The sequence below is a fragment of the Gopherus flavomarginatus genome, chromosome 16 (genome assembly GCF_025201925.1).
Source record: "Gopherus flavomarginatus isolate rGopFla2 chromosome 16, rGopFla2.mat.asm, whole genome shotgun sequence".
Classification (NCBI taxonomy): domain Eukaryota; kingdom Metazoa; phylum Chordata; order Testudines; family Testudinidae; genus Gopherus; species Gopherus flavomarginatus.
Genome location: NC_066632.1, coordinates 849,908 through 877,779, shown reverse-complemented (window position 1 = coordinate 877,779; position 27,872 = coordinate 849,908). Strand labels below are relative to the sequence as shown.

Here is a 27,872-nt window from a genome sequence, read left to right as displayed (position 1 = left end):
CGGGGAATGGGATCTGAGGGGAGGGGGCGGAGATTGATGGCAGGGGGCGGGGCTGCATGCTGGGGCGGGGCCCAATGGCAGGGGGTATGCCAGAGGGCAAGATGCAGGGCCCGAGGGCAGGGGGCGGAGATTGAGGGCAGGGGGCGGGGTGCATGCCAGGGGCGGGGCTGCATGCTGGGGCAGGGCCCGAGGGCAGGACCTCATGGGAGGAGTCAGAGATTGATGGAAGGGGGCGGGGCTGCATGCTGGGGCGGGGCCCAATGGCAGGGGGTATGCCAGAGGGCAAGATGCAGGGCCCAAGGGCAGGGGGCGGAGATTGAGGGCAGGGGGCGGGGCTGCATGCCAGGGGCGGGGCTGCATGCTGGGGCAGGGCCCGAGGGCAGGGGGTGGGACCTGAGGGGAGGGGGAGGGACCCCAGGGGAGGGGGTAGAGGTTGAGGGCAGGGGGCGGGTCTGCAGGCCAGGGGCAGGGTCTGAGGGCGGGGAATGGGATCTGAGGGGAGGGGGCGGAGATTGATGGCAGGGGGCGGGGCTGCATGCTGGGGCGGGGCCCAATGGCAGGGGGTATGCCAGAGGGCAAGATGCAGGGCCCAAGGGCAGGGGGCGGAGATTGAGGGCAGGGGGCGGGGTGCATGCCAGGGGCGGGGCTGCATGCTGGGGCAGGGCCCGAGGGCAGGACCTCATGGGAGGAGTCAGAGATTGATGGAAGGGGGCGGGCTGCATGATGGGGCGGGGCCCAGGGGAAGGGGCGGGGCCCGAGGGCAGGACCTCATGGGAGGAGTCAGAGATTGATGGAAGGGGGCGGGCTGCATGATGGGGCGGGGCCCAGGGGAAGGGGCGGGGCCCGAGGGCAGGGCTCACCTTTTTGGAGCTGGAGCGCTGCAGGTAGGCGTTGCTCTTGTCGATGGCCCAGACCTCGGTCAGTCTGCGCGTGGGCACCCTGACCTGCACCTTCAGGTCGATGACCTCGGGGGGGATGGCGGCTCGGTACTGCGCCAGGGCCTGCATGCCGATCACTGTGGTCTGGGGAGGAGGCAGAGGCTGGCAGCAGGGGCCGTGTGGGGCCGGGCAGTGGGGGAGGGGGGTTGTGCTGGGAAAGGTCTTGCCCACTCGGGGCATTTGAGGCACCACTTCGGCAGAGCTCCGGAGCACATGCTCGACCCCCCGTGTGCGGGAGCACCGGCCGCAGCGGGCGGCTGCTCCAAAGCCCCTCACACTCCACAGCCAGTCCAGTGGGTAGGGCAGGAGGAGGGGTCCTGCTCCCGCTGTGCCAGTTTGCTGCTGGCTGGGTGCACTGGGACCGGCTCCCTCCCGCTGCCACCCCAAGGGGCAGCATGAGCTTGGCCTGCCTGGTATCTCCACCTCCCTGGCCAGCACGTCCCCACCCGACTTCCCCAGGGATTGCTAGGGCCGTGGCACCAGCACTGAGTCTCTCGGGGTCTGGGGATGGTGGATGCAGGCTGCGGTGCACAGAAGGGTGTATTCACTTGCAGGGTGGGGGGTCGTGGAGGCTGTCAGTCGGCAGCCAGCCAGCCTTGGGCAGTCTGGCCTGCCACAGGGAGCAGCCTGTTTTGTCTCTCTCTGGTTTGGGTTCCTGCATCTTCTTGGGCACTAAAGCCGTGGCACATGGCAGCCTCCCAGCAGGCGGATCCATGTTTTCATCCACCGGCTCTGTGTGCTGTGAGCAAGCCAAGGCTGAGATCCTGGCAGGGGGCACTGACCGGCCTCAACTGGGAACCAAGCCCCCGAAGCTGCGGGAGGGACCCCCGTCTGGGGCAGGAGGGACGCTGGCCATGCTCAGGCCCACGCATGGTCCCACCTCCTGGCACTCAGGGCCCCCTGCCTGCGCCAGCTCTCACCTGGGTGCTCTCATAGCCCCCGCCAAACTCCCTGCTCTCGACCAGCCACCGCACGATGGGGTGGGTCTCCTCAAAGTGCCCGAGGGTCAGCTTCTGCAGGAGGCCGTAGGCCGTGGCTTCGATGCTGTACAGAGTGCGGTCCGTGTGCTGATCCACGGGCCAGTGTGTCCTGTCTGCGGAGAGCGGCGCTACCGTCAGCAGGGGAGCAATGGGACACAGAGACACACATCGCACATGCATTGCATACGCATCGCACACGCATTACGCACACAGAGCCCACTGCACGCACACACAGGTGCAGAGTCACCTGCTATTGCATGCACATGGCACATACACAGTCACGTGTGCCCCCCGCTCCCAGCGTCTGGCACAGCCCCTTCCTCTCTGCCTCATTTCCCCAGCCTATCCGCTCTCCGCACAAGCCCCCGCCCCGTGTGGTGCCGAGCGCCGGTCCCAGCCCCCTGCCCCAGGCAGTGCCGAGCGCCCAGCCTCCTGCCCTGGGCGGTGCCAAGCGCCAGTCCCAGCCCCCCGCCCTGGCTCTGCACTCACTGTGGGAGGCGAAGTTGTCCAGGACGGCGTTGGCCAGGGAGCTGTTCACCAGGGCCAGGGCGTAGGAGCTGATGGCCACACTGTAGGGGTTCTGCAGGGTCCGGAGGCAGCTCTCCAGGTAGCCCTGAGCTTTCTGCAGGCCGTTGGGCAGCTCCTGTCGCCGGGATAGACGGAAAGGATTCTAAGTAGCCCCAGTGAAGTGCTTGGTCGGCTTCTTGAGAAGGGTCTCAGAGTAGCAGCCATGTTCGTCTTTTACCCACAAAAAGAACGGGATCCTTGTGGCACCTTAGAGACTAACACATTTATTTGAGCATAAGCTTTCGTGGGCGCCAGCCCACTTCGAGGTGCTGCAAGGATCCTGTTCTTCTGGACAAAGGAATTTGCAAGTTAAGTGTCCAGTCCAGAAACACTTAATTGACAATAGATCTTGGGAGGCTCCAATCCACATGACAAATCTTCCTGGGGCCCGTCAAGATGGCGGGTGGGCCAGATCTGCCACCTGTAAAGCACTGAGTCATGCCTGGACATGGGACTTGCCCATGTGACTCCAGACTCCATCTTGCTGCTGTGATTTTCCACGGTGAGAACGGTGGGGTCCTTCCAGCTGGCACAGACTATATAAGGCTGATGCCTCATCTCCATCCTGTCTTCAATCCTGCTTCCTACCTCTGGAGGGACCCTGCTACAAACTGAAGCTCTGAACAAAGGACTGAATGACCCATCCGAGCTGGGGATGTTCCAGAGACTTGATTTGAACCTGCAGTTTACTCCGTCACTGCTACAAGCCTGAACTCAGAACTTTGCCATTACTGTATGGAATTGATTCCATTTAACCAATTCTAGCTCTCATCTCTATCTTTTTCCCTTTTATGAATAAACCTCTAGATTTTAGATTCTAAGGGATTGGCAACCGCGTGATTTGTGGGTAAGATCTGATGTGTATATTGACCTGGGGCTGGGGCTTGGCCAGGGCCGGCTCCAAGTCTTTTGCTGCCCCAAGCATAAAAATTTCCCTGCCCCCCGGCCCCGCCCCATTCCAACCTCTTCCCCAAATTCCTGACCCCACCCCCCTTCCCGTGCGCTGCATTTCCCCTCCTATCTGTTTTGCAGCAAGCCTGGGAAGGAGGGGGGAGAAGCGAAGTGGCAGCGCGCTCGGGGGAGGAGGCGGAGGTGAGCTGGGGGGGGAGCAGTTCTTCTGGCCCCCCCAGGTTAATTTCAACTGCCCTCCCCGCGCCCCTCCCTCCCCAGCTCGCCTCCGCTCAGGGCCGGCTCCTGGATTTTTGCGCCCCTAGCCAGAGTGCCACCCCTTGGAAAGTGCCGCCTGGGCCCTTTGGGGTCGGGAGAACCTTTTCGCTTTTACTGGGGCGTCGGTTTGCATAACCATTCGTCCCCATAACGAGCATCTGACGGAGCTGCCTGTGTGACTTGTGCTTCGCCAGTGGGCTGAGACCAAGTCCTCTCTGGCTGGCTGCTTTGGTGTGTCAGAAATAAAGGACCCCCAGCCTGGGGCTGTGACTGCCTGGCTCTCGGCAATTCGTCCTGAATTGACACTGGCAGAGGTGGCCTGCCGAAGGCAGCACTGGTCACATGGCACCTGGGCTCGCTTTGCAGAGGCCCTGCCAGTGCATCTGCTGCCGAGGGGGCCACGCTGGGCTCCCAGGACAGGACAGTGACGGCTGCCCCACGACCTACGTTCACATGGTGGCTGCAGATGGACTCGGCCTCCTTCAGTGCCACGAGGACGAAGGCTGTGAGGGAGGCGTCGGTGTTGGAGCCGTGGTACCCGCCCTGCAGAGGAAGAGCAGAGGGGGATGGGAGCCGCGTGGACCCCGATCACTGAGCCGTGCCTGGGGCAGGGGCAGAGCTGAGCAGCAATCGGCTTTGCTAGCGTGGTGCCAAAGGAGCCTGCCGGTGCGCCCTGCGTAGCCAGCTGCCAGGGGGCCACGTGTCCAGGGCTCTCTGTAAAAGGGTGTCGCTGAGCCCTCCCAGGGTGAGAGCATGCAGAGAGCCTGAGTCAAGGGCTGCGGGTGTGTAGGGTGAACTGCCCCACTTGCCCCAGTGGGTTGTTAACTCTGAAGCCTAAGAATGACACTAGCAACGTTGGCTCTGTTTGCTGCAGCTCATCTTAGCAGACAAATTCAGCTAATGCGCTGCTCCCCAGTCCTGGCCTCACTCCCTCATCTCCCCTAGGAGGAACTTACACCCAGGAAGTGCCCCCAGGGAAGACGACTGGACTAGCTGGATAACGTTCTCTGATCCAGCCAACACCTCCCAGGGCCCTGCGCTGTCATGCCCAGCCGTGCCAGCAGCGGGAGGGCTGCGCAGTGGCTAGGGTTCGGGTGCTGATCCTTGGGCGAGGGATGGAGCTTTGCTAGGACAGTTTAGTCCATCACACTATCTGTCGGGTCTGCATTTCCTGCCCGGTCTCCCGTTGGCCAAATGGAGTGACCAGTACCTGCATTGCGGGCGTATAAATCACAGCATCCTCACGGAACCACCCGGACGCTTCCTGCCTCTGGCCGATCAGCCACCGGGCGCTGGCACACAGCTCGCTGGGGTCGATGGAGGTGCCCAGCGGCAAGGCCATGGCAAACACCTTGAGGATGTAGGCGGTCAGCCTGCCGGAGTGGGGAGGGTGCATGAATCTGCAGGGCGGGAGGGCAGGGGAGCTCACAGGCCACGGGAGAGCTGTGGCCAGACCCGGCAGCAGGCAGCACTGTGCCCGAGGCAGCTGCTGCAAACCCATCGCTGCAGGCAGCTGAGCCGAGCGATGGCACTGCCCCCTCACAGGGCTCTGTGTGGACGGGGCCCTGCCCCTTTTGCGGCAGCACAGCCAGGCCTTCCTCCACACCAGCACAGACCCCAGCTCCCACTGCCCCTGCCCAGGACACTCAAGCGAAGGGAATCCCCACTCGCTGTGAGCTGTATAAGGTGTATGACACGCAGCACGAGCCACTCTAAGCCCCGCCAGGGGAGGGCAGCATTGCACACACACTCTGGCCAGCTCACCATCCCCCCCCCCCCCCGCCGCGAGGAAGTTGCCATACCAGGTGCTGCCGGTGCTTCCCCGATAGGGCTTGTAGGAACCATCATGCTCCCTGTAACCCTGCTGGCGGGCGTAGCCTGCAGGAGAGCCCAGACACACATGCTGTTGGGGCTGGGCCGTCAGAGTCCCAGGGCAGGGGGCTGGGCGACGGGGAGGGGGGTAGCGTTCACCCCCCGGCTCAGATTCAGGAGGAGTGGGCAGGGGCAGGGTGGAGAGCACCCCCTGTGGGCGGAGTGTAGCATTGTCACACATCGCAAACCCTCCCTCCCACCCTCTGGCCTGGCTGGGCCCTACTCACCGTGGGCGATGTTCTGGACGGCCGCGTCCCGGAGCTCCACCCCAATCTGGTCCCACTGCTTGGTGGTGTCCAAGTAGTGGGTGAGGATGATGTTCGGGGTGACGCTGAAGATGTTCTGCTCCACGCACCCGTACGGCAGCGTGATCAGCTTCTGCAGCGTGGAGCTCTGCAGCCCCCCCACCAGCGTCTCGCCGAGCAGGTCCCCTGCCGAGGGAGGAGATGCCCACTCACGCCCCAGCTCATCCCTGCCCCGAGCCCAGCCGGCTGTGGGAGGCCTGTCTACGCCACGTGTGCTGCTGAGAACTGGGACAGCTGCATTGTACCCTGGCTCGGGGAGGGGAGTGGAGGCTAGTAGTTAGAGTAGGGAGGTCTGGGAGCCAGGACTCCTGGGCTCTCTCCCCAACTCTGGGAGAGCAGTGGGAGCTGGTGGTTAGAGCCAGGGGGCTGGGAGCCAGGACTCCTGGGTTCTCTCCCTGTGTGACGTTACCGACATAACCTGTGACCGTATAGAACAGAGGTGGGCAAACTACGGCCCTTGGGACCCTCCTGCCCGGCCCCCGAGCTCCTGGCCCGGGAGGCTACCCCGGCCCCTCCCCTGCAGCCGCAGCTCACCCCACTGCCAGTGGTGAGGGAGGAGTGGTGCTCTGGGCAGTCGGGCTGTGAGCTCCTGGGGCACCACAGCTGCAGAGCCAGCCTGACGTGGTGTCTGTGCCGCGCGGTGCGTGGCTGTAGCACCACCAGCCACTGGTGCTCCTGGCAGCACAGTCAGGGGGCAGGAAGCTGTGGGATTGGATAGACTCATAGACTTTAAGGTCAGAAGGGACCAATATGATCATCTAGTCTGACCTCCTGCACAAAGCAGGCCACAGAACCCTACCCATCCACTTCTATAACAAACCCCTAACCTATGTCCGAGTTATTGAAGTCTTCAAATTGTGGTTTGAAGACCTCAAGCTGCAGAGAATCCTCCAGCAAGTGACCCATGCCCCACGCTGCAGGGGAAGGCGAAAAACCTCCAGGGCCTCTGCCAATCTGCCCTGGAGGAAAATTCCTTCCCGACCCCAAATATTGCGATCAGCTAAACCCTGAGCACGTGGGCAAGACTCACCAGCCAGCACTCAGAAAAGAATTCTCTGCAGTAACTCAGATCCCATCCCAGACCACTGGGCATACTTATCTGCTGATAATCAAAGATCAACTGCCAAAATTAGGCTATCCCATCATACCATCCCTTCCATAAACTTATCAAGCTTAGTCTTAAAGCCAGATATGTCTTTTGTCCCCACTGCTCCCCTTGGAAGGCTGTTCCAGAACTTCACTCCTCTGATGGTTAGAAACCTTCGTCTAATTTGAAGTCTAAACTTCCTGATGGCCAGTTTATACCCATTCGTTCTTGTATCTACATTGGTACTAAGCTTAAATAATTACTCTCCATCCCTAATATTAATCCCTCTGATATATTTATAAAGAGCAAGCATATCCCCCCTCAGCCTTCTTTTGATTAGGCTAAACAAGCCAAGCTCTTTGAGTCTCCTTTCATATGACAGGTTTTCCATTCCTCGGATCATCCTAGTAGCCCGTCTCTGAACCTGTTCCAGTTTGAATTCTTCCTTCTTAAACATGGGAGACGAGAGCTGCACACAGTATTCCAGGTGGGGTCTCACCAGCGCCTTATATAACGGTACTAACACCTCCTTATCTTTGCTGGAAATACCTCGCCTGATGCATCCTAAAACCGCATTAGCTTTTTTAACGGCCATATCACGTTGGCGGCTCATAGTCATCCTGTGATCTACCAATACTCTGAGATCCTTCTCCTCCTCTGTTACTTCCAACTGATGCATCCCCAATTTATAACTAAAATTCTTGTTAGTAATCCCTAAATACATGACCTTGCACTTCTCACTATTAAATTTCATCCTATTACTATTACTCCAGTTTACAAGGTCATCCAGATCCAGATAGAGGGCAGGGGAGTTTGGGGTGGTGGTCAGGGGGCGGGGGTGTGGATAGGGGTCGAGGCAGTCAGAGGGCAAGGAACAGGAGTTGAATGGGGGCAGGGATTTGGGGGGCAATCAGGAATGGGGGTTCCGGGGGCCGTCAGGGGACAGGGAGCGGGATGGTGGTGGTGGATGGGGCAGGGGTCCTGGGGGGCCATCAGGGAACAGGGGGGGTTGGATGGGGCAGGAGTCCCGGGAGTGGGCCGTCACGGGGCCAGAAGTGTGGGGGGGGATAAGGAGTGGGGGGCCAGGCCATGCTCCCCTCCCCAAACCAGCCCTCCATACAATTTCCAAAACCCGATGCGGCCCTCAGGCCCAAAAGTTTGCCCGCCCTGGTACAGATCATTGTTGCAACCACTATTCTGCAACAAATGTCGTACAAAGGTTGTCGTGTGAGGTGTCTAAGGAAAGGTTCTGGTTTGCTGGTTAGGGTTATGCTGCCTGTGGCTGTGTGTCCTGTCTGTATTTCACACTTGGGCACTGCTTCTGGGTGACACCCCAGACACTTTGGCATCTTTGCCTGGCCTGGCCTGCTTGATGGCACGTTAAGGACCATCAGCGACACAACTGACCCACGGAGAGAAGCAGATACTCCTGGTGACTCAGCAAGGCAGGGCCAGGCCTATGGACAGAACTCGGAGGTTTTTTCATGCCATGTGCCCGAATGCTTGTCTTTGGAACAAAGAAAGAGAGGCCACATGGCAAGAGACTATAAGGCTGCTGCCTCATCTCCATTTTCTCTTCAGTCCTGCGTCTTACCTCTGGAGGGACCCTGCTACAAACTGAAGCTCTGCACAAAGGACTGAATGACCCATCCCAGCGAGGGATGTTCTCCAGAGACTTGATTTGAACCTGCGGTTTATTCTATCACGGCTACAAGCCTGAACCGAGAGCTTTGCCATCACTGGATGGAATTGATTCCATTTAACCAATTCTAGCTCTCATCTCTATCTTTTTCCCTTTATGAATAAACCTTTAGATTTTAGATTCTAAAGGATTGGCAACAGCGTGATTTGTGGGTAAGATCTGATGTGTATATTGACCTGGGTCTGGGGCTTGGTCCTTTGGGGTCAGGAGAACCTTTTTCTTTTACTGGGGTGTTGGTTTTCATAACCATTTGTCCCCATAACAAGTGGCACTGGTGGTGATACTGGGAGACTGGAGTGTCTAAGGAAATTGCTTGTGTGACTTGTGGTTAGCCAGTGGGGTGAAAACGAAGTCCTCCCTGGTTTGGCTGGTTGCATTAGAGGTGGAAAAACCCCAGCGTGGGGCTGTGACTGCCTGGCTCTCAGCAATTTGTCCTGGATTGGCACTCTCAGCTGTGTCCCGTGAAAGCCAGCACTGTTACACCCTGACTTTGGGGGGGCATGTTTCTCAGGGCAGAGCAGGGTGATTTACAGCAGCATAGGTGAGAGCTGAGCCTGTCCCACTGCATGCGCTGGGGCCAGGGAGGCCCCTGGAGCTGGAGCTCAGAGGGCAGGGAAACTGGGGAGGGTAGCCCCGGGGAGACGTTCATGGGCCCAGCAGCTGCTCAGAGGCCGAGCTGCACTTGCTGCCAGGTGCCCCCATGGAGCCGGGCCCAGCTCGTGCCCCGTGTACCTTGCACGCTAATGAAGACCTCTGCGTCTGTGTCGGGCACCAGGTTTTCGAGGTGACGGCTTCTGACCAGCTCCTGCTGCAGTTGACCTGCCAGGGGAGGATGGAGCATTTGTGGTGAGGGAGGAGAGGTGCTCTGACACTCAAATTGGTTATAAACAAGCTCCTGCCATGGGGCTGCAGGGGGAGTGTGGGGCAGGGTGACATCTGTTGTGGGGCAGCCTAGGCCAGGAGAGCCCACACCAGGCGCCTGGTCCCCGTTGCCTGGAAGGTGTTACTGGCTCTTCAATCTACACACAATCGCAGACCTGGGTGTGCTAAGCTGCCATCTCTGCCTCAAGGAAGGAGCAATTAAATCCCATTATGTAGTGAGAGCTGACAACAAGGAGCCACCGCCCAAGGCTAGGCATGGCAGCACAGCTTGTGGGAAACTGAGCGGCATGGGCTGAGGGGCTGCCCTGGGCACTGGCTGGACGTGCCAGGGCTGAGCAGCTGAGGGTGTCTGTGACCCAGCACAGAGGGCAGCAGTGGGACCATGGCTGTGGGTGCGTGGGAGGAAGCTGACGGAGGGAGCTCTGCTGCACCCAGGGGAGCGGGGCTCTGGCCATGCTGGGGAAACAGGACTGCACCAAGGGCATCTGCCTCGCATCAGCCATTTCTCCTCCTGAGGGAAACAGGCCAGCAAGGCCTCGACTGGGGGGAGCTACTCGGGGCCCGGGGCCCCACCTGGGGCGGACGGTACAGAGCCCGGCTGCGTGGCCGGGGCGAGCAGCGAGTTCCTGCACAAACCTTTGGGGTTCAGGATGATGCTCTGTGAGAGGCGCCGGATTTCACCCCCCGCCTGCAACACAAGGAGTCGAGATTGGGTCTGAGAGATGGGGCTTCGAGGGAGCTCTTTCATCCTGACCCCAGCCTCCCACTTCCCCAGAGCCTGCCCATCCCTCACTGCCCCCAGCCCCTCCCAAGCCCCCCAAGGGCCACCCAGCCCCCCCAGATCCCCCACCTGACCTCAGAGCTCTACAGAGCCCCTCATCCCCTACTCCCCACTCCCCCAGAGCCTACCCATCCCCCACTGCCCCTAGCCCCTTCCAGGGCCCTCCAGCCCCCCCGGCTCCTCCTCCTGACCCCAGAACTCTGCAGAGCCCCCCAGCCCCTACTCCCCACTCCTCCAGAGCCCCTCACCCCCTACTCCCCACTCCTCCAGAGCCTGCCCATCCCCCACTGCCCCCAGCCCCTTCCAAGCCCCCCAAGAGCCACCCAGCCCCCCCAGCTCCCCCACCCGACCTCAGAGCTCTACAGAGCCCCCCACCCCCTACTTCCCACTCCCCCAGAGCCTGCCCATCCCCTGCTGCCCCCAGCCCCTTCCAAGCCCCCCAAGAGCCACCTAGCCCCCCCGGCTTCCCCACCCAACCTCAGAGCTCTACAGAGCCCCTCATCCCCTACTCCCCACTCCCCCAGAGCCTACCCATCCCCCACTGCCCCTAGCCCCTTCCAGGGCCCTCCAGCCCCCCCGGCTCCTCCTCCTGACCCCAGAACTCTGCAGAGCCCCCCAGCCCCTACTCCCCACTCCTCCAGAGCCCCCCACCCCCTACTCCCCACTCCTCCAGAGCCTGCCGATCCCCCACTGCCCCAGCCCCTTCCAAGACCCCCAAGAGCCACCCAAATTTGTAGAACTGATAAATGAAATTGTTTTTAATTTATTAATGTAACTTCTGTTCACCATTCACTATACCTGCCTACACTGTAACTTCTGTTCCATATTGTAATTCAAACCCCATTTTCAAACACTCACTCCATTTTGTAAAAGCTTCCTCCAACCTTCATTTTTGCAAACCCTGCTGTAATCTTATTAGTTTAGTTTAGATGTGTGAATAAGGTATATATGGATGATAGAATCAACCTCCAGCCCCAGCCTGTCCTGATGAGATAAAGTTCAAATACCAACGGCTGAAGACCTAGACAACAGCCCTAAACAAAGTAAGAAGCATCCACCCTAAAAAGAAAAGGACAAAAGAACAACAGAAGGAAGATCAAAGCCAGATTCAAGGCTGAAAGTCAGGCCTGCAATTGATGGGTGATCAACCCAAACCCAGAGGCAGCGTGACACAGCAAGACCTATAGACTTTGAATCCAAACTAAAAGCCTATAAAAAAGAAGGGTAAGATGAGAGACTCTGGGTAACATTCTGCTGCCAACATGGAAGGACATCGGTGCCTGCCCAACAGAGATCCAGCTTGTCCTTGTGCCCGGCTTTCCTGGCCAGTTACCGCCACGAGCTACGAACCCAAGCTGCAAACTCAAGCCACGAACTCAAGCTATCTTCAGGACTGGTAACTATGCAGCAGCTGCAGAACATCTGGGGTGTGTGTGTGTGTGTGTGTGTGTGCGTGTCTGTGTATATAGGTATTAGGTATAATGTGTGTGGATAAGAATTAAGATATTAGTTATTGATCATAAATCAAATTATCATAATAAATGTGGTATCTTTGTCTTGCCCCCTGAAAAGATCCTGTGTGGTTTTGTCTGTACAACAGATCCCCTGGCTCCCCCACCTGACCCCAGAACTCCGCAGAGCCCCCCAGCCCCCTGTGATGAACTAGGAATGTTCTTAATGTTTGCTCTGAATACTGTGGTGGTGCCTCAGTGTCCCCTATGCAGTTCTTAAGTATATAGGTGGGGGAATCAGGGTGTGTGATTGCTGCAGAGGCAGGGGCCAGTGCACCTAAATGCCTGGCACTCTGTCTCCTAGCAACTGCTGGCCTGGGCCCTCCTCTGCAAAGGTGCCAGCTGAAGGTGTTGGAGACAGAGATCAGGTGACCTCCTGGCCCGGGAAAGGGGCTGAGCAGAGAGGAGGGGCTGGAGGGGGTTTCAGTCTGGAGCTGGCTGGGGACGAGGAGTGAAGTGCAGATGTGGGGGTCTGGCTCACTGCCCCCCAGAATGGACCCGGCCGAGGGGTCTGGTTCTCTGTACCTACAAGCTCTGTTTTAGACCCTGTTCCTGTCATCCAATAAACCTCTGTGTTACCGGCTGGCTGAGAGTCACGTCTGACTGCACAGTGGGGGGGCAGGACCCTGTGGCCCCCCCAGGACCCCGCTGGGGCAGGCTCGCTGTGGGAAGCGCACGGAGGGGCAGAGGATGCTGAATGCTCCAAGGAGAGACCCAGGAGGTGAAGCCGTGGGAGCTTCTTGCCCTGAACAAGTCTGCTCCAAGGGAGAGGAGGCTCCCCAAAGTCCTGCCTGGCTTGGTGGGGAGCAGGTCCAGAGCATCGCCCGGGGACTCCGTGACACCCCCTACTCCCCACTCCCCCAGAGCCCACCCATCCCTCACTGCCCCCAGCCCCTTCCAAGCCCCCCAGAGCCACCCATCCCCCCCAGCTCCCCTACCCGACCCCAAAACTCCGCAGAGCCCCCCATTCCTGCAGATTCTGCCCATCCCCCACTGCCCCCAGCCCCTTGCAGGGCCCCCCAGTCCCCCCAGATCCTTCTCCTGACCCCAGAACTCCACCGAGCCCCCCAGCCCCCAATTCCCGCAGAGCCCACTGATCCCCCACTTCCCCCAGCCCCTTCCAATCCACCCCGGCTCCCCCACCCAACCCTAGAACTCCACAGAGCCCCCCAGCCTCCCAATCCCGCAGATCCTGCCCATTCCCCTACTCCCCACTCCCCCTGAGCCTGCCCATCCCCACTGCCCCCATCCCCTTCCAGGGCCCCCCAGATCCTCCTCCTGACCCCAGAACTCCACAGAGCCCCTCAGCCCCCCATTCCCACAGAGCCTGCTGATCCCCCACTTCCCCCAGCCCCCCCGGCTCCCCCACCCGACCCCAGAACTCCACAGAACCCCCCAGCCTCCCACTCGCCCTGAGCCTGCCCATCCCCCACTGCCCCCAGCCCCTTCCAGGGCCCCCCCGAGCCACCCATCTGCCCACTGCCCCCAGCCCCTTGGCAGCGAGGGGGGCGGGTGGTGCCGTTACCCGGACGTTGAGCATCCTCCTCACGATGTCACGGAAGCCCAGGCCCTGGGCCAAGGCCCGAACCTCCACCATGAGGGATCCCAGCTCCAAGGGCACCACCACAACGCGCACGGCTCGGGATGAGCCCCGGGGCACCCGCAGCCTCTGCCGAAAGCTCTTCGCCCGCCGGGCTGGGCTGCACAGCTGCTCCTGGTAGGGGAACTCCACCAGCACCTGGTACAGCACCCAGCACCGCTGAGCTGGGCAGCGATGGGCAGCGCCAGTGCCCCCTGGGCCCTCCGGTGCTCAGAGCCCCCCCTGCCAGGGCTCCCCAACACTCACAGCCCTCCCCAGGGGCCCCCAGCTCTCAGACCCCCCCGGACCCCCCAGCACTCACAGCCCCCCCGGGGGCCCCCAGCGCTCAGACCCCCTCGGGCCCCCCAGCTTTGAGAGCCCCCCTGCCAGGACCCCCCAGCACTCACAGCCCCCCTGGGGGCCCCCAGCGCTCAGACCCCCCCCGGGCCTCCCAGCACTGAGAGCCCCCCCCAGCACTCACAGCCCCCCCTGGGCCCCCCAGTGCTGAGAGCCCCCTCAGCATTCAGAGCCCCCCTGGGGCCCCCCAGCGCTCAGAGCCCCCCAGGGGCCCCCAGTGCTCAGACCCCCCCCGGACCCCTCAGCTTTGAGAGCCCCCCCAGCACTCACAGCCCCCCCTGGGCCCCCCAGTGCTGAGAGCCCTCGCCAGCCTTCAGACCCCCCCCGGGCCCTCCAGCTTTGAGAGCCCCCCCAGCACTCACAGCCTCCCCCCAGGGCTCCCCAGCACTCACACCCCTCCAGCACTCGCAGCCCCCCAGAGACCCCCACCACTCAGAGCCCTCCCAGGGCCCCCCAGTGCTCCGAGCCCCGCTCACCTGCAGCTCTTCCTCGTCCTCGTGGTAGTTGTGCACCACGGCCCGTAGCTCCACCTGCTCGTTCCGCACCACGGAGTAGGGCAGCCGCAGGTCCACGAAGAATGGGACCTTCACCACCACCTCGTAGGGCTCGGAGACGCAGAGCCCTGGAGGGCCGGGGGTCAGCCGGCCACATCCCCCGGGATGGGGGGCCACTGCTGCGCCCCTCACTCCCGACCCGCAGCCCTGCCAGCCCAGTCCTGCCCCCAAACTCTGCCGGTGCCCCTCACTCCTGACCCGCAGCCCTGCCAGCCCAGTCCTGCCCCCAAACTCTGCCGGTGCCCCTCACTCCCGACCCGCAGCCCCTGCTAGCCCAGCCCTGGTCCTCCCAGCTCTGCTGGTGCCCCTCACTCCCGACCTGCATCCCCTGCCAGCCCAGCCCTGCCCCCAAACTCTGCTGGTGCCCCTCACTCATGACCCGCAGCCCCAGAAGCTGGGCTACCTTTGTCTTTCCTCAGGCTGATGGCCAGGATGTGCCAGGTGGTGATGGAGTCGGGGAGGTGTTTGCTGATCAGGTGTCTGGCGAGGCTGTGGGGAGGGAGGTGAGTTCGAATCAGGTTCATTCACTGAACACTGGACCTGGCGCCAGCAGCAGGATCCTGGCCGGGGGCTTTGGACCAGGCCCTGGGGCAGCTTCTGGGCTGGAGGTGACATGACACAGGAGGTCATGGGGGCAGCTGGGAACCCAGACATCCCCACCCAGAGGCCCATCTGGCCCTGTCTCGTGTCTGCGACCAGGGCCAGCCCCAGCCATGGCAGGGGAAGCTGTATCGTGCCCTGCCATGTGGGATGCCCCACGTTCTCCCTGCTCTGGGTTACGCCCTCGCGTGCCCCAGGCCAGTCCCCCTCACCCCATCTGGAGCGGGGCTGCCTCGGTTAGGACGAACTTCTCCCACAGCCAGCTCTCCGGGAAGTAACTCCTCACCACGGCGCTGCCTCCGCACTCCTCCTCCTCGCACTCCTCGTCCTCGCTGGCTGCAGGGGCGTTTGGGGGGACGGTTAGCGGGGGCTGGACGGCAGGGACCCCCCTGAGCCCCTCCCGCCAGGGTTGCCAACTTTCTAATTGCACAAAACCAAACACCCTTGTACCACCCCTGCCGCGCCCCCTCCCTCCATTTCTCGCTCTCTCACACCCTCCCTCACTTTCACTGGGCTGGGCCAGAGGGTCGGGTTTGGGGCTCTGGGGCTTGGGCAGGGGGTTGGGTTGGGCTCTGGGGGCTCAGGGCTGGGGCAAGGGGTCGGGTTTGGGGCTCTGGGGGCTCAGGGCTGGGGCAGAGGGTCGGGTTTGGGGCTCTGGGGGCTCAGGGCTTGGGCAGGGGGGTTGGGTTGGGCTCTGGGGGCTCAGGGCTGGGGCAAGGGGTCGGGTTTGGGGCTCTGGGGGCTCAGGGCTGGGGCAGAGGGTCGGGTTTGGGCTCTGGGGGCTCAGGGCTGGGGCAAGGGGTTGGGTTTGGGCTCTGGGGGCTCAGGGCTGGGGCAGGGGGTCGGGTTTGGGGCTCTGGGGGCTCCGGGCTGGGGCAGGGGGTCGGGTTTGGGCTCTGGGGGCTCAGGGCTGGGGCAAGGGGTCGGGTTTGGGGGCTCAGGGCTGGTGCGGGGGGTTGGGGTTTGGGCTCTGGGGGGTTCGGCTGAGCGGTGCTTATCTCAGGCAGCTCCCGGTTGGCAGCACCGTGGGGCTAAGGGAGGCTCCGCGCCGCTCCAGGGTGCGGCCGGCACGTCCATTGGCTGCAGTTCCCGGCCAATGGAAGCTGTGGAGCCGGCGCTGGGGCCGGGGGAAGTGGGTGGAGCTTCCCTGATTGCCCCTTATCGTGCCTGGGGGCCGCAGGGACCCGCTGGGAGCCAGGGCAGGCAGGAGCCTTAGCCCCCAACCGGACAGTGCGACAGGGGCCACCAGGGTCCCTGGGCTTTCCCCTGGAAACCGGACACTTGCCCCATCCCGCTGGTCCCCCTCCCCCACAACCACCCTCCACCGGCTAGCCCCCCCCCACAGCAGCTGCCCCACGCCCCCCCCAAATCAGACCGAGCTCTAGGCCGACTGGTGCCACCCCGACCCCTCCCCTACAGCTGGGCTCTCTCTGCCTCCCCCTCCCCTGCGGCTGGGCTCTCTCAGCCCCTCCCCGGCTGGGCTCCCTGCCCCGCCGCCCGCAGCTGGGCTCCCTCTGCCCCCACACCCCACTGGGCTCTCCCTGTCCCCCCCTGGCTGGGCTCCCTCTGTCCCCCCCGGCTGGGCTCTCTCCCCCCCCGCAGCTGGGCTCTCTGCCCCCCGCGGTTACTTTTCCCCAGCAGCAGCTTGGCGTGCTCCTCGCGGGACAGCGCCCGGGCGTAGCGGCAGCAGTCCAGGAAGGCAGCCACGCAGGCGGGGCCCAGGTGCACGCGGCTGGTCCGCTGCTCGCACGAGTGCCCCATGGGGTTCTCCTGGATCCCGGCCTCGCAGCACCGTCTCTCCAGGGCCGTCTGGTACTGGTCCACTGGGGCAAGCAGCACAGGCAGGGGGTGGGACCCAGCGTCGGGGCTGGGGGTGCCCCTCGCCCAGGGAGGGGAGCCGCGCACGGGGCCCTGGGCCGTGGCTGAGCCGGGTGCCAGCGAGCACCCAGAGCCGGCTGCGCAGGGCAGGGGTGAGCAGGGCGTAAGGACCAGGCCACGCGCCGGCAGGGCAGCGCCATGCTGGGCGGGCAGAGAGCCGGGGGCGGCCGGAGGCCTGCGACGGGTGATGGGCTCCGCATGTGTCAGGCTGGCTCCGTGGGTCACGGCACTCTGGGTGGGGCACGCGTGGGGCACGGGGAGCCTGGCGTGATGGAGTGAGTTCCCCCCCCTCCTGACCTTTGTGCTGCTTCTTCTGCAGTGTCTGCAGGGATTGTCGCCGGCGCCTGGCAGCCGGCTGGGGGCAGCGCGGATCTGCAAGGCCAGGGGTGCGCGGTGAGGGACGGTGGGATGGGGGAGCCCTTCCCTGCCTCCATGGACCCCCCCTTCCCTGCCTCCATAGACCCCCCCTTCCCTGCCTCCATAGACTCCCCCTTCCCGCCTCCAGAGGACCCCCTCCCCCCAGCTCCAGGGACCCCCCTCCTCCGCCTCCATGGACCCCCCCTTCCCTGCCTCCAGAGGACCCGCTCCCCCGCCTCCAGGGACCCCCCTCCCCCGCCTCCATGGACCCCCCCTTCCCTGCCTCCATGGACCCCCCCTTCCCTGCCTCCATAGACTCCCCCTTCCCGCCTCCAGAGGACCCCCTCCCCCTAGCTCCAGGGACCCCCCTCCCCCGCCTCCATGGACCCCCCCTTCCACGCCTCCAGAGGACCCCCTCCCCCGCCTCCAGGGACCCCCCTCCCCCGCCTCCATAGACCCCCCCTTCCCGCCTCGAGGACCCCCTCCCCCTAGCTCCAGGGATTCCCCTCCCCCGCCTCCATGGACCCCCCCCCCCCACCTCCATAGACTCCCCTTCCCGCCTCCAGAGGACCCCCTCCCCCGCCTCCATAGACCCCCCCCTTCCCGCCTCGAGGACCCCCTCCCCCTAGCTCCAGGGATCCCCCCCTTCCCCTGCCTCCATAGACCCCCCCTTCCCGCCTCGATGACCCCCTCCCCCTAGCTCCAGGGATCCCCCCCTTCCCCCGCCTCCATAGACCCCCCCTTCCCGCCTCGAGGACCCCCTCCCCCTAGCTCCAGGGATTCCCCCCCTTCCCCCGCCTCCATAGACCCCCCCTTCCCGCCTCCAGAGGACCCCCTCCCCCCACCTCCAGGGACTCCCCTCCCCCGCCTCCAGGGACCAGGCCTGGCTGCTGCGCCGAATGGCACCAGGTTTGCAAAGGCGGAGGGGGAGGGGGAGATTGAAACCAGTTTAGTTACAGGCCATGTGGACGCTCCAATCTTTGAACCAGGCTGCTGGGATTGGTGCGTCGCCCCGGGGGGGTCTGTACCCACTCCCGTCTGTGTGGACAGGGCATCAGGCCAGGAACGGGACGTACCCAGGCCAGGCTGCTGCCTAGAGGGGAAAGGCCCTATTCCCTGCCCCCCCCCGGGGCCAGCCAGTCCCCACCCTGGGGCCAGATGAGAGCCGGCGCCCCCCCAAAGGGAGAGGCCCCTGCCCCGTTCCCTGCCCCAAGCTGTCCTGTCCCCATGTCCGTTCAATGCAGCACATGCTGGCGGGGGCTGTGCCGGGATCTCTGCCCCCCCGGTGGGAGGCCCCGTCCGTCCGTGCGGTACCTGTCCTTGCTTTGGTGGCGATCCCCAGGCTGGTGGCGACGTCCAGCCCTGCGTCCGTGAACACTCCCATGTGGTTCTGCCCACTGCCCGCGGTGCAGGCGATGTCGTGTCCCTCCACCGTGTCCCAGACCTGCGGGGGGGGGGGGGACACAGGAGCTCACTTTGTCTCTCAGAGAGACAGGTGACCCCTGCCACAACCCAGGAGTCCTGGCTCCCAGCCCCCCTGCTCTAACCACTAGACTCCACTCCCCTCCCAGAGCTGGGGAGAGACCCCAGGAGTCCTGGCTCCCAGCCCTCCTGCTCTAACCACTAGACTCCACTCCCTTCCCAGAGCTGGGGAGAGACCCCAGGAGTCCTGGCTCCCAGCCCTCCTGCTCTAACCACTAGACTCCACTCCCTTCCCAGAGCTGGGGAGAGACCCCAGGAGTCCTGGCTCCCAGCCCCCCTGCTTTAACCACTAGACCCCACTCCCCTCCCAGAGCCAGGGAGAGAACCCAGGAGTCCTGGCTCCCAGCCCTCCCCCTGCTCTAACCACCAGATCCCACTCCCCTCCCAGAGCCAGAAGAGAACCCAGGAGTCCTGGCCCCCAGCCTGTGATGAAGTGGGTTTTTTTTCTGGGGTTTTCCATGTTTTCCAGTGGGTTGGATGCAGAGGGAGTGGGACTCAGTGTCCCCGGGGGTTACTGGTTTAACGAGGCGAGGGGAGAGGGAGTTTGTTGGGACACAGGCCTGGAGGATGGAGACCCCAGTGACCAGTGACCTGGGGACCCGGAGACCCGGCTCAGGAGACACAGCCAGTCCTGGCCAGTGGGGGACAATGGGCTGCGGGGAGAGGACCCCTGTGCCCTGACCAGCCGGCTCCAGCCAGAAGGGCCAGAGGGGGGCTGAGAGGAGGAGAGACCCAGGCCCCAGTTTAGGACCCTGTTTACCTGGAGAGAAGCCAAGGGTGTGAGGAACTGGGACTGTTCTTACTGGGGGCTGTGAATGCTGAAGGGGGGGGGGTTGGCCTGGGCGGACGAGCTGCACTGGGGGAGGGGACTGGCCTGAAGGAAGAGACCTGAGCCCAGGAAGGGGGGAGAGGCCCGGTGACACCTCTGCCTGGGAAGCTGAACAAAGGCTGGGGGGGGGGGGGGGGAGACACTGGGGAGGGAGAGTTTCAGGAGCCGGCTGGGGAATGGAGGGGACCTCAGACGAGGCTCTGACCCCCAGTGGGGCTGTGGTGCCCCTAGGACCCCAAGCTGGACCCAATTGGGGAGGATCCTGTTGTCTGTACCAGCAAGACCCGTCCTGGCCTGTGTTCCTGTCGTCTGAATAAACCACCTGCTTTCCTGGCTCGCCGAGAGTCCCGGGGAATGGCAGGAAGCCGGGGGTGCAGGGCCCTGACTCCCCCCCACTCTGTGACAACTGGACAGAGGGGGCTTGGGGCCGGGGATCTCAGATGCCCAGCTGGGAAGCAGGGGGGCTCGGGGCTGGAGGGGGAGCAGGCAGAGCCCACCTGGCTGCAGGGGGACTGGGATGTGCTGGGCTGAGGGAGGCCAGGCCTGAGGCCGGAGAGTTTCCTGTGCTGGGTTCAACTCTCAATAAACCCTCCTGTGTTACGCTGGCTGAGAGTTGCTCCAGGCTAGAGAACAGGGTTTGAGGGGGAGTCCCCTTTGGGGGGTGCAGGCCCCAGGGTGCAGAGCGAGGGGACTCCCTGGGGGGGCCCACGGCAGAGACAGACGTGCTGAGGCTCAGAGAGGGGCGGCTCCAGGAGGTGGAGGGGCCAGACCCCGAGAGAGAGTGGACCCCCGAGAAGGGCTGTCGCTCTGAAAGGGGCACCCCCCACGGACCACACAGGGCCAAGAGTGGGCACCATCTGTGGGTCCATGACACAGACCCCCCCGTGCTCTAACCACCAGCCCCCACTCCCCTCCCAGAGCCAGGAGAGAACCCAGGAGTCCTGGCTCCCAGGCTGCCCCCTCCCCACATGGTCAGCGCCTTCTCTCACCTTCTTCTGCGTCAGTTTGTTTTTCTTGTTGAGCGTGAACAGGGCCTTGTCCATGGCCACCAGCCCCACCATGGCCTGGGGGTCCCCGGTCACCTCCAGCTTGAGTTCCCGCTGGGGCCTGAACACCTTCCTCTCATCTTCCTTGCTCTGGGGGCCAACACGCAGCTGAGCGGGACATGGGAGGAGACGGGTGAGACGAGTTCCTGGCCCCAGGCGCCCTCCCCAGCCCAGGCTGGGGGCTGCCCCCGTGGTGGAGGGAGCAGGGAGCAGAACCCAGGGGCCACGCAGGGAAAGGCCCGTCAGCCCCCATCCGCGCCCCAGGGACTCACAGTGCCCATGCAGCCGTCCGCCACGTCCACCCACACCGCGTCGGCCACCAGCTCCGCGCTCTCCGGCAGGTAGTAATAGGCCACGATGCGGAAGGAGGGCAGCAGCTCGGGCCCCACATCCAGCGTCCAGGCCGTCATGATGGCGCCCAGGTTGCGGGGCTGGGTCCAGGCCCGGACAATCCTGCCCTTGCTCAGCAGCTGCGGGAGGGATGGAGCCCGGTGAGGCACCTGAGGCCCCGGGCAGCCCCGTGGGAGCCCAGCCCAGAGCCGCTGGCTCTTGCACACACCGGGCAGGGCTCGGAGGCTCCAGATCCAGGGGCTGGGCAGCGCCCGGGCACCACCCGGGAGCCATTCACGTGGGCGTCCACATCCAGCACATGGGAGCAGCCCACTCAGCCCTACACAGCATGGGGGGTAGGGGACACAACGGCCCTATGGGGAGAGAGACGGATCGGGGGGCGTGTGGGGACAGACGGACCGGGGGGGGCGTGTGGGGACAGACAGATGGGAGAAGTGGGGGGGACGACAGACAGACCCAGTGGAGGGCCTGTGGGGACAGAGATCCAGTGGCCGAACGCTATCCCAGGGCTGGCTCCCCAGACAGACTCAGAGGGGTGTGTGTGGGGACAGACAGATCTGGCGAGGGGCATGTGGAGACAGACAGACCCAGAGGGGAACATGTGGGGACAGACGGACCCATGGGGAGGAGGACAGATGGACCCCTGGGGGGTGCGTGTGGGGACAGACGAACCCATAGGGGGGCATGAAGGGACCGACAGACCCGGTGGGGGGGGTGTGGTGACACATGGACCCATGGGGGGGCATGTGGGGACAGACAGATGGGGGGAGTGGGGGGAGGGACAGACAGACCCCGCGGGGGGCCTGTGGGGACAGACAGACCCGGCGGCCGAACGCTATCCCAGGGCTGGCTCCCCAGACAGACTCAGAGGGGTACGTGTGGGGACAGACAGACCTGGCGGGGGGCATGTGGGGATGACAGACCCATGGGGGGGGCATGTGGGGACAGACAGACCCATGGAGGTGCATGTGGGGACAGATGGACCCATGGGGGTGTGTGTGGGGACAGATAGACCTGGCAGGATGTGTGTGGGGACAGATGGACCCATGAGGGGGCATGTGGGGACAGACAGACCCGGCGGCCGAACGCCAGCCCAGGGCCGGCTCCCCAGACAGACGGTGGTTCTTGACGCACAGGGGCGCTTGCACTTCCCAGCTCCCAGGGCCTGTGCAGCCCCACAGGCGCCGAGCTCCGGCTGCGGCTGCGGACGCCGGGGGGTGCCCAGCGCAGACAGTGCGGGGGGCTGGCCGCGTCCCGGCAGCGGATCCCAGGCTGGCCCGGGCCCAGCGCTCACCAGGACGGTGAACTGCTTGGCGGCTGAGCTCTGGTGCTCCGTGTAGAACAAGACTCTCAGCGAGCTCCCCACGTGAGCCTCCTCTGTCTCCACCCCGATGTGCAGGAGGTGCCCAGAGCTATTCGGTGTCTCGTAGGCCAGGATGGTTTTCGTGGCGCTGGCCTGTTGGGCTGGTGGTTCCAGATGGCCGCAAGTCGCCACCTGCAACGGGGAACGGAGCCCTGGGCATCCCGCACAAACACCCCTACCCTGGGACGCGATGCAGCCCGAGGGGCGCCCCTCGGCCACAGCCCCACTGCACAAGAGAGGGGGACCCGGAGGTGAGGATTAATCAGGGTGCATTGGAAAAACTCAGGGGAGGAGAGCCCAGGGCTGGCCTAGCAGGGGCTGCAGGTTGGGAGTGAGGGGCACCGACAGAGCTGGGGGCGGGGAGGGCTGGGCAGGCAGGGGCTGCAGGTCAGGAGTGAGGGGCACTGGCAGAGCTGGGGGAGGGGGCAGGGCTGGGCCAGCAGGGGCTGCGTGTCAGGAGTGAGGGGCACCAGCAGAGCTGGGGCGGGGCGGGGCAGAGCTGGGCTGGCAGGGGCTGCAGGTCGGGAGTGAGGGGCACCGGCAGGGCTCTGTTCTTGCTCCCAGACACCCCAGAGCAGCAGGTACCTGGACCTCCAGGCGTTCGCTGCCATGTTGGGTGTTGAGGACCATGGAGGCCAGGCCCTCCTTGGTTGTGCGTTTCTGGTCCCCGCTACAAACTGGGATGGTGCTGGCCGGTGACCCGTCCGGGTTGGTGACGTAAACCTGGTGCAGGGGAGCAGAGCGGCAAAGGGTGACGTGGCGCAGCACAGAGGGGATGAGCCACGTGGCGGCTGCCCCCCCACCCTCCGTCCCAGGGCGAGCATGGTGCTGCCCTGCCCCAGAGGGGTCGTGTGGGCCCAGGGGCTTTGCAAGGCTGGGGCAGAGCCCAGACCTGGCTGTCCTGCCCTGTGCTCTGATCCCAGCCCCGGACAGTCCCACCCCGCGAGCCAGACTTGACTCGTGTGTCCAACAGATGGGTCACCCGCCCCCCGGCGTGGATGAGCTTCCTGCTCCCGTTCGCCATTAACCCATGGAACTCCCTGCCACAAGATAGCTCTGAGGCAAAGAGCTGGGCAGGGTTGAGAAAAGGGACCAGCTGTTTCTGTGGAGAACATCGAGGGGCAGAACAGGCCCAAGAGGCCTGGCTGGGCAGAGGCCTCCTGTATCCTGACCTGTAACTCCCAGGAGTCAGCAGGGGGCTTGCCTGGGGCCAAGAATCCCACCGCTGCCTCCTGCAGGGCTCGGGCGCCTTCCTCCACAGCAGTGGTGCTGTCAGAGCCGGGATACTGGGCTAGATGGGCCCTGGGCTGAGCTAGGGACGTGTGTGTGTGTGTGTGTGTGTGTGTGTGTGTGTGTGTGTGTGTGTGTGTGTGTGTGTGTGTGTGTGTGTGTGTGTGTGTGTGTGTGTGGTGCTGCTACTGTCGGAGCCAGGATACCGGGGTGGGTTGGGGTCTGAGGACGGCTGGGTTCCCAGCTCTCCCCGCTGCTGGCGATTCCGCAGGGGGAGGATCTGATGCTGGCGCCTCCCTTACCCTGAAATTAAAGGGCATTCCCGGCTTGAAGAACCCCGGTGTCCGGACGAACCGGATGCTGTAGGGGCTGCTGACGATCTTAACCTCCGAGTTCTCGGCCTGCATCATGTCACCGCCTGCGGGAGGACACGGCATGTCGGGAAAGGGGAGTGTGAGGTTAGGAGTGTGATCTAACATCTCAGTGAAAGGGGACAGGGCCTGAAAGAGCTAATTACCCCCCAGACCGACCCGACCCAGGGCCGAGCTTTAGAGACGGGTCAGTGTGTAAAGGGGCCGAGCTGGGAAATGCAGCCGCAGTGTCAGAGGCAGAAGGGAGCTGGGTGCTCAGGGCCTGGGGTGGCAGCGAGAAGTCTCGTCTATCGCCAGGGCTCTGATTTTAGGAAGACACTTGAGGGAAACAGTGTTACTGTCTCTGTGTCTCTCTGCAGGGTGGGGTAACCTGCATCTGAACCCTTTAATGGGTAAATTCCCCTGGGCTAATTGCCAGGCTGGTTGGGAGAAGGAGAGTGAAGCCGATTGTTTTCTCAGGTCCAAAGGCTGCTGGAAATGTATAAAAACCCTGGGCCACGATCCTGCTCCATCTCCGAGCTGCTCTGGGTTCCAAGAGGGGGAAACCTTAAGCCAAAAGGATTGAGATCCCCAGTCACTGACTGGAGCCCCCCGAACATGGACATGGGACTAGAACCTCTGGACTAATCCTAAAGGACTTTTGGCCGCTAAAAGCTCCTCTCTGCTGTGTCTGAACCTCAAGAACTGAATTCCCGTCTGTCTGTACATTGATCTTTTAACCAGCTCTCTCCCTTCTCTTTTCTAATACGTTTTAGCTGAGTTAATAAGAACTGGCTGTAGCGTGTGTTTGGGTCAGATCTAAGTTATAACTGGACCTGGGTGTGTGGCTGATCCTTTGGGGTTGGAAGAACCTTTTCTTTATATGATGAGAGAAGATTTTCAGTAACTCTCATCGTATCTGCGTGTGTGTCTGGCCGGAGGCCTGGGGCTGGGCACTGGAAGGGAGCTGCGGGGTTTGGTTTCGGAGTAACCAGGGAGATGGTAGAGAAGCTATTTGGGCTGGTTAGTAAATCTAAGGACTGGAATAACCCCCACCAGCTCTGGGGTTTGTCTGCCCCGGTCTGTTTGCAGCTCACCTGGCTTGAGTGATGTCAGCTGGTTCCCCCGGGCAGCGCCGTCACAGGGAGCTGCTGGTGGTGGTGGGGGCATTCGACCCAGCGGAGAGGCTGGGGGGAGAAGCGGCACCCAGGGCCGGCGGGGGGGCATTCGACCCAGCGGAGAGGCTGGGAGGAGAAGCGGCACCCAGGCCTGGGGGGCGGGGGTGATGGCAGGCTCTGTCAGCCCTTCTCTGCCCCAAGCTGGAGGCACAGGTGCCTGGCACCCCGGCACAGGCCTGGTGCCCGCGAGCTCCCAGTCCTGGCAATGCTGGGCCGGGGAGGAGCCCAGAGCCGACCCAGAACCCCAGGCCTGATCCGGTGGCCACCGTGCCCCACGATTGGCCTGCAGGGGGCGCTACAGATCAGGGCCAGGGGGGGGAGGGGCAACCTGGCCTTGCAGGGGGCTGGTAAGGGCCCCCAGGGCGTGCAAAATGGCCCCCACGTGATGCTGGCAGCACCTGGGCTGCTGCCCTTGGCCAAGGGCTTGTGGGGCAGCCGTCCGGGGTGGATGGGGAAGGGTCCTGAGACCGAGCTGACACTTGCCGGGCCCCGTCCCTCCCGCCACACACGCTGCCCGGCTCCAGGCCCTGCCACGAGTGCAGGTGCCTGGGCGGATCCTGCGTGGCCCCTGGCCCAGCGCTCACCGGAGGAGAAGACGGTGACGTTAACGAAGATGAAGGCGTTGAGCAGCTCCTCTGGCTTGGCAAAGTTTTCCCTGAGCACCTGCCCCATCAGCGTTAAATGGCCTTTGCCGTCATTTATCTGCAGGGAGAGTTACTGTCTATGCAGCGCCCTGCACGACGGGGCCCTGATCTCGGCTGGGGTCTGGGCAGCACTTAGCACGATGAGGCCCTGGTCTCACACAGGACCTGTAGGTGCTGCCATAATCCATGTAATAACAACTCACCTCAATTCTCTGCAGGGAGTTCTGAAGGGTGATTTTCTGAGTCTCTGTCTTGACCCCAAAGATCGCCAGGGCGTAGCCGTCCACGGGCTCATTGAACACGAACCTGAGTCACCAGGAAAGACAACAGGAGCATTTGGTCACCGGAATCTCACAGGGACGCCCCTTTGCTTCCCCATCAAAGTGCTGTGCAGCTGCTGGTTCCCTCCCAGAAGTGGCGGCTTGGCAGGCTGACAGGGCCAAATTCTGCTGCCTGGCTAGGACTGCCCCAGTGTATGCGGCAGCAGAAGCTCGTTGTAACGAAGTGGGACTGTTCTTAATGTTTCCTCTAAATACTGTGTGGGTGCCTCAGTTTCCCCTATGCATTTCTTAAGTCTCCAGTGTGCATAAATGACCGACCCTCTATCTCCTGACAACAAATGGCCGGGGCGCTTCCCTCTGAAAGGGCATAGCCAACAGTGAACAAAGAGATCAGGTGACCTCCTGGCCCAGGAAAGGGACAAAGCCCAGAGGAGGAGGGTCTGGAGGGGGGTTCAGTCTGGAGCTGGCTGGGGATGAGGAGTGAAGTGCAGACGTGGGGGGTCTGGCTCACTGCCCCCCAGAATGGACCAGGTTGAGGGGTCCGGTTCTCTGTATTTACAAGCTCTGTGTTAGACCCTGTTCCTGTCATCCAATAAACCTCTGTGTTACCGGCTGGCTGAGAGTCACGTCTGACTGCGAAGTGGGGGTGCACCCGCTGGGGCGGGCTCGCTGTGGGAAGCGCACGGAGGGGCAGAGGATGCTGAATGCTCCAAGGAGAGACCCAGGAGGTGAAGCCGTGGGAGCTTCTTGCCCTGAACAAGTCTGCTCCAAGGGAGAGGAGGCTCCCCAAAGTCCTGCCTGGCTTGGTGGGGAGCAGTTCCAGAGCATCGCCCGGGGACTCAGTGACACTGGTGCTTTGGGCTTGCGAGGGCCACAGGCTCCTGGCCTTGCCCCACAGCCTGTGCTGCCCCCCGCAGGATGCCCAGGTGGTGCTGACGGGCCCCGGTCACCTGGCTTCGATGGCCATGGTCAGGCTCTCGTCGCTGAGGTAGAAGAACTTCTTGGTGGGTGTGAGCAGCACATCGAAGCTGGGCAGCTCTGGGGGGACAAGGGGGCTGGGGTCAGATGGATGGCGGGGGTGGGGGAAGGGGCTGGCTGCGGGGGAGCGGCTCTGTGGGCTGGGCGGGCAGGGAGGGGGCGGCTCTGCCAGACGCCCCCTGGCCCCGCGCTCAGGCCTGCGCTCACCGTACTCTTTCACCTCGAACTCGGCACTCTGTGGCTGCTGGGGGCTGCTCTGGAACTGCGTCACGATCCGCCAGGTGCCCAGGCTGGAGGGGAACAGAACCCAGTGTGGGCACCCGGCAACCCCCTGCCTGGTGTCCATGGGGCTGTGCCCCCCCACTGCCCAGTGCCCATGGGGCTGTGCCCCCCAGGTGTCCATGGGGCTGTGCCCCCCCTGCCTGGTGCCCATGAGGCTGTGCCCCCCCACTGCCCAGTGCCCATGGGGCTGTGCCCCCCAGGTGTCCATGGGGCTGTGCCCCCCCTGCCCGGTGCCCATGGGGCTGTGCCCCCCCACTGCCTAGTGCCCATGGTGCTGTGCCCCCCCACTGCCCAGTGCCCATGGGGCTGTGCCCCCCCACTGCCCGGTGCCCATGGGTTGTGCCCCCCCATTGCCCAGTGACTGTGGAGCTGTGCCCCCCCCCCACTGCCTGGTGTCCATGGGGCTGTGCCTCCCCGTTGCCCGGTGTCCATGGGGCTGTGCCCCCCGGGGGCTGTGCGGCCCCTGGCTCTGGTGCCCACCTGACGTGCTCAGGGATGTGGAAGGTGCCGGCGTACAGGCCCTTGTCCAGTTTCCGGGTCGTGCTGCTGACCGTGATCCCCTCGGGACTCTGGGGCGGGAGGGGAATTCCGGTCGGTGAGGTGCACCCAGGTCTCCCCAGGGTGCCGTGGAGGGCTCAGCTCGGGGTGAAAACGGCCACACACCGACCAGTGGTGGGTCCCTGCTGGGCCTGTGGGACTTGCGGGCCGCCAGGCCGAGCCCTGGGCCGGGGAGAAGGGAGC

General features: G+C 63.5%; 1 protein-coding gene across 1 annotated transcript in view; it reads right to left on the bottom strand.

Moving 5' to 3' along the window:
* The window catches only part of LOC127035197 (complement C3-like), a 51,019-nt gene that overhangs the window by 14,211 nt on the left and 8,936 nt on the right, over positions 1–27,872 (bottom strand). The window contains exons 5-30 of the mRNA XM_050924792.1: positions 27,612–27,700; positions 27,057–27,139; positions 26,822–26,909; positions 25,794–25,896; positions 25,531–25,648; positions 23,721–23,836; positions 22,774–22,911; positions 22,120–22,320; positions 20,747–20,944; positions 20,418–20,582; positions 18,432–18,561; positions 17,058–17,132; positions 16,511–16,705; positions 15,095–15,218; positions 14,686–14,771; positions 14,205–14,350; positions 13,318–13,530; positions 10,137–10,188; positions 9,351–9,437; positions 5,752–5,955; positions 5,455–5,530; positions 4,863–5,025; positions 4,100–4,195; positions 2,408–2,561; positions 1,859–2,031; positions 861–1,022 (exon numbers count right to left, since the gene is read on the bottom strand). Coding sequence (XP_050780749.1) covers positions 861–1,022; positions 1,859–2,031; positions 2,408–2,561; positions 4,100–4,195; positions 4,863–5,025; positions 5,455–5,530; positions 5,752–5,955; positions 9,351–9,437; positions 10,137–10,188; positions 13,318–13,530; positions 14,205–14,350; positions 14,686–14,771; positions 15,095–15,218; positions 16,511–16,705; positions 17,058–17,132; positions 18,432–18,561; positions 20,418–20,582; positions 20,747–20,944; positions 22,120–22,320; positions 22,774–22,911; positions 23,721–23,836; positions 25,531–25,648; positions 25,794–25,896; positions 26,822–26,909; positions 27,057–27,139; positions 27,612–27,700 — 3,435 coding nt within the window. The remainder of the gene's footprint in view (positions 1–860; positions 1,023–1,858; positions 2,032–2,407; positions 2,562–4,099; positions 4,196–4,862; positions 5,026–5,454; positions 5,531–5,751; positions 5,956–9,350; positions 9,438–10,136; positions 10,189–13,317; positions 13,531–14,204; positions 14,351–14,685; positions 14,772–15,094; positions 15,219–16,510; positions 16,706–17,057; positions 17,133–18,431; positions 18,562–20,417; positions 20,583–20,746; positions 20,945–22,119; positions 22,321–22,773; positions 22,912–23,720; positions 23,837–25,530; positions 25,649–25,793; positions 25,897–26,821; positions 26,910–27,056; positions 27,140–27,611; positions 27,701–27,872) is intronic.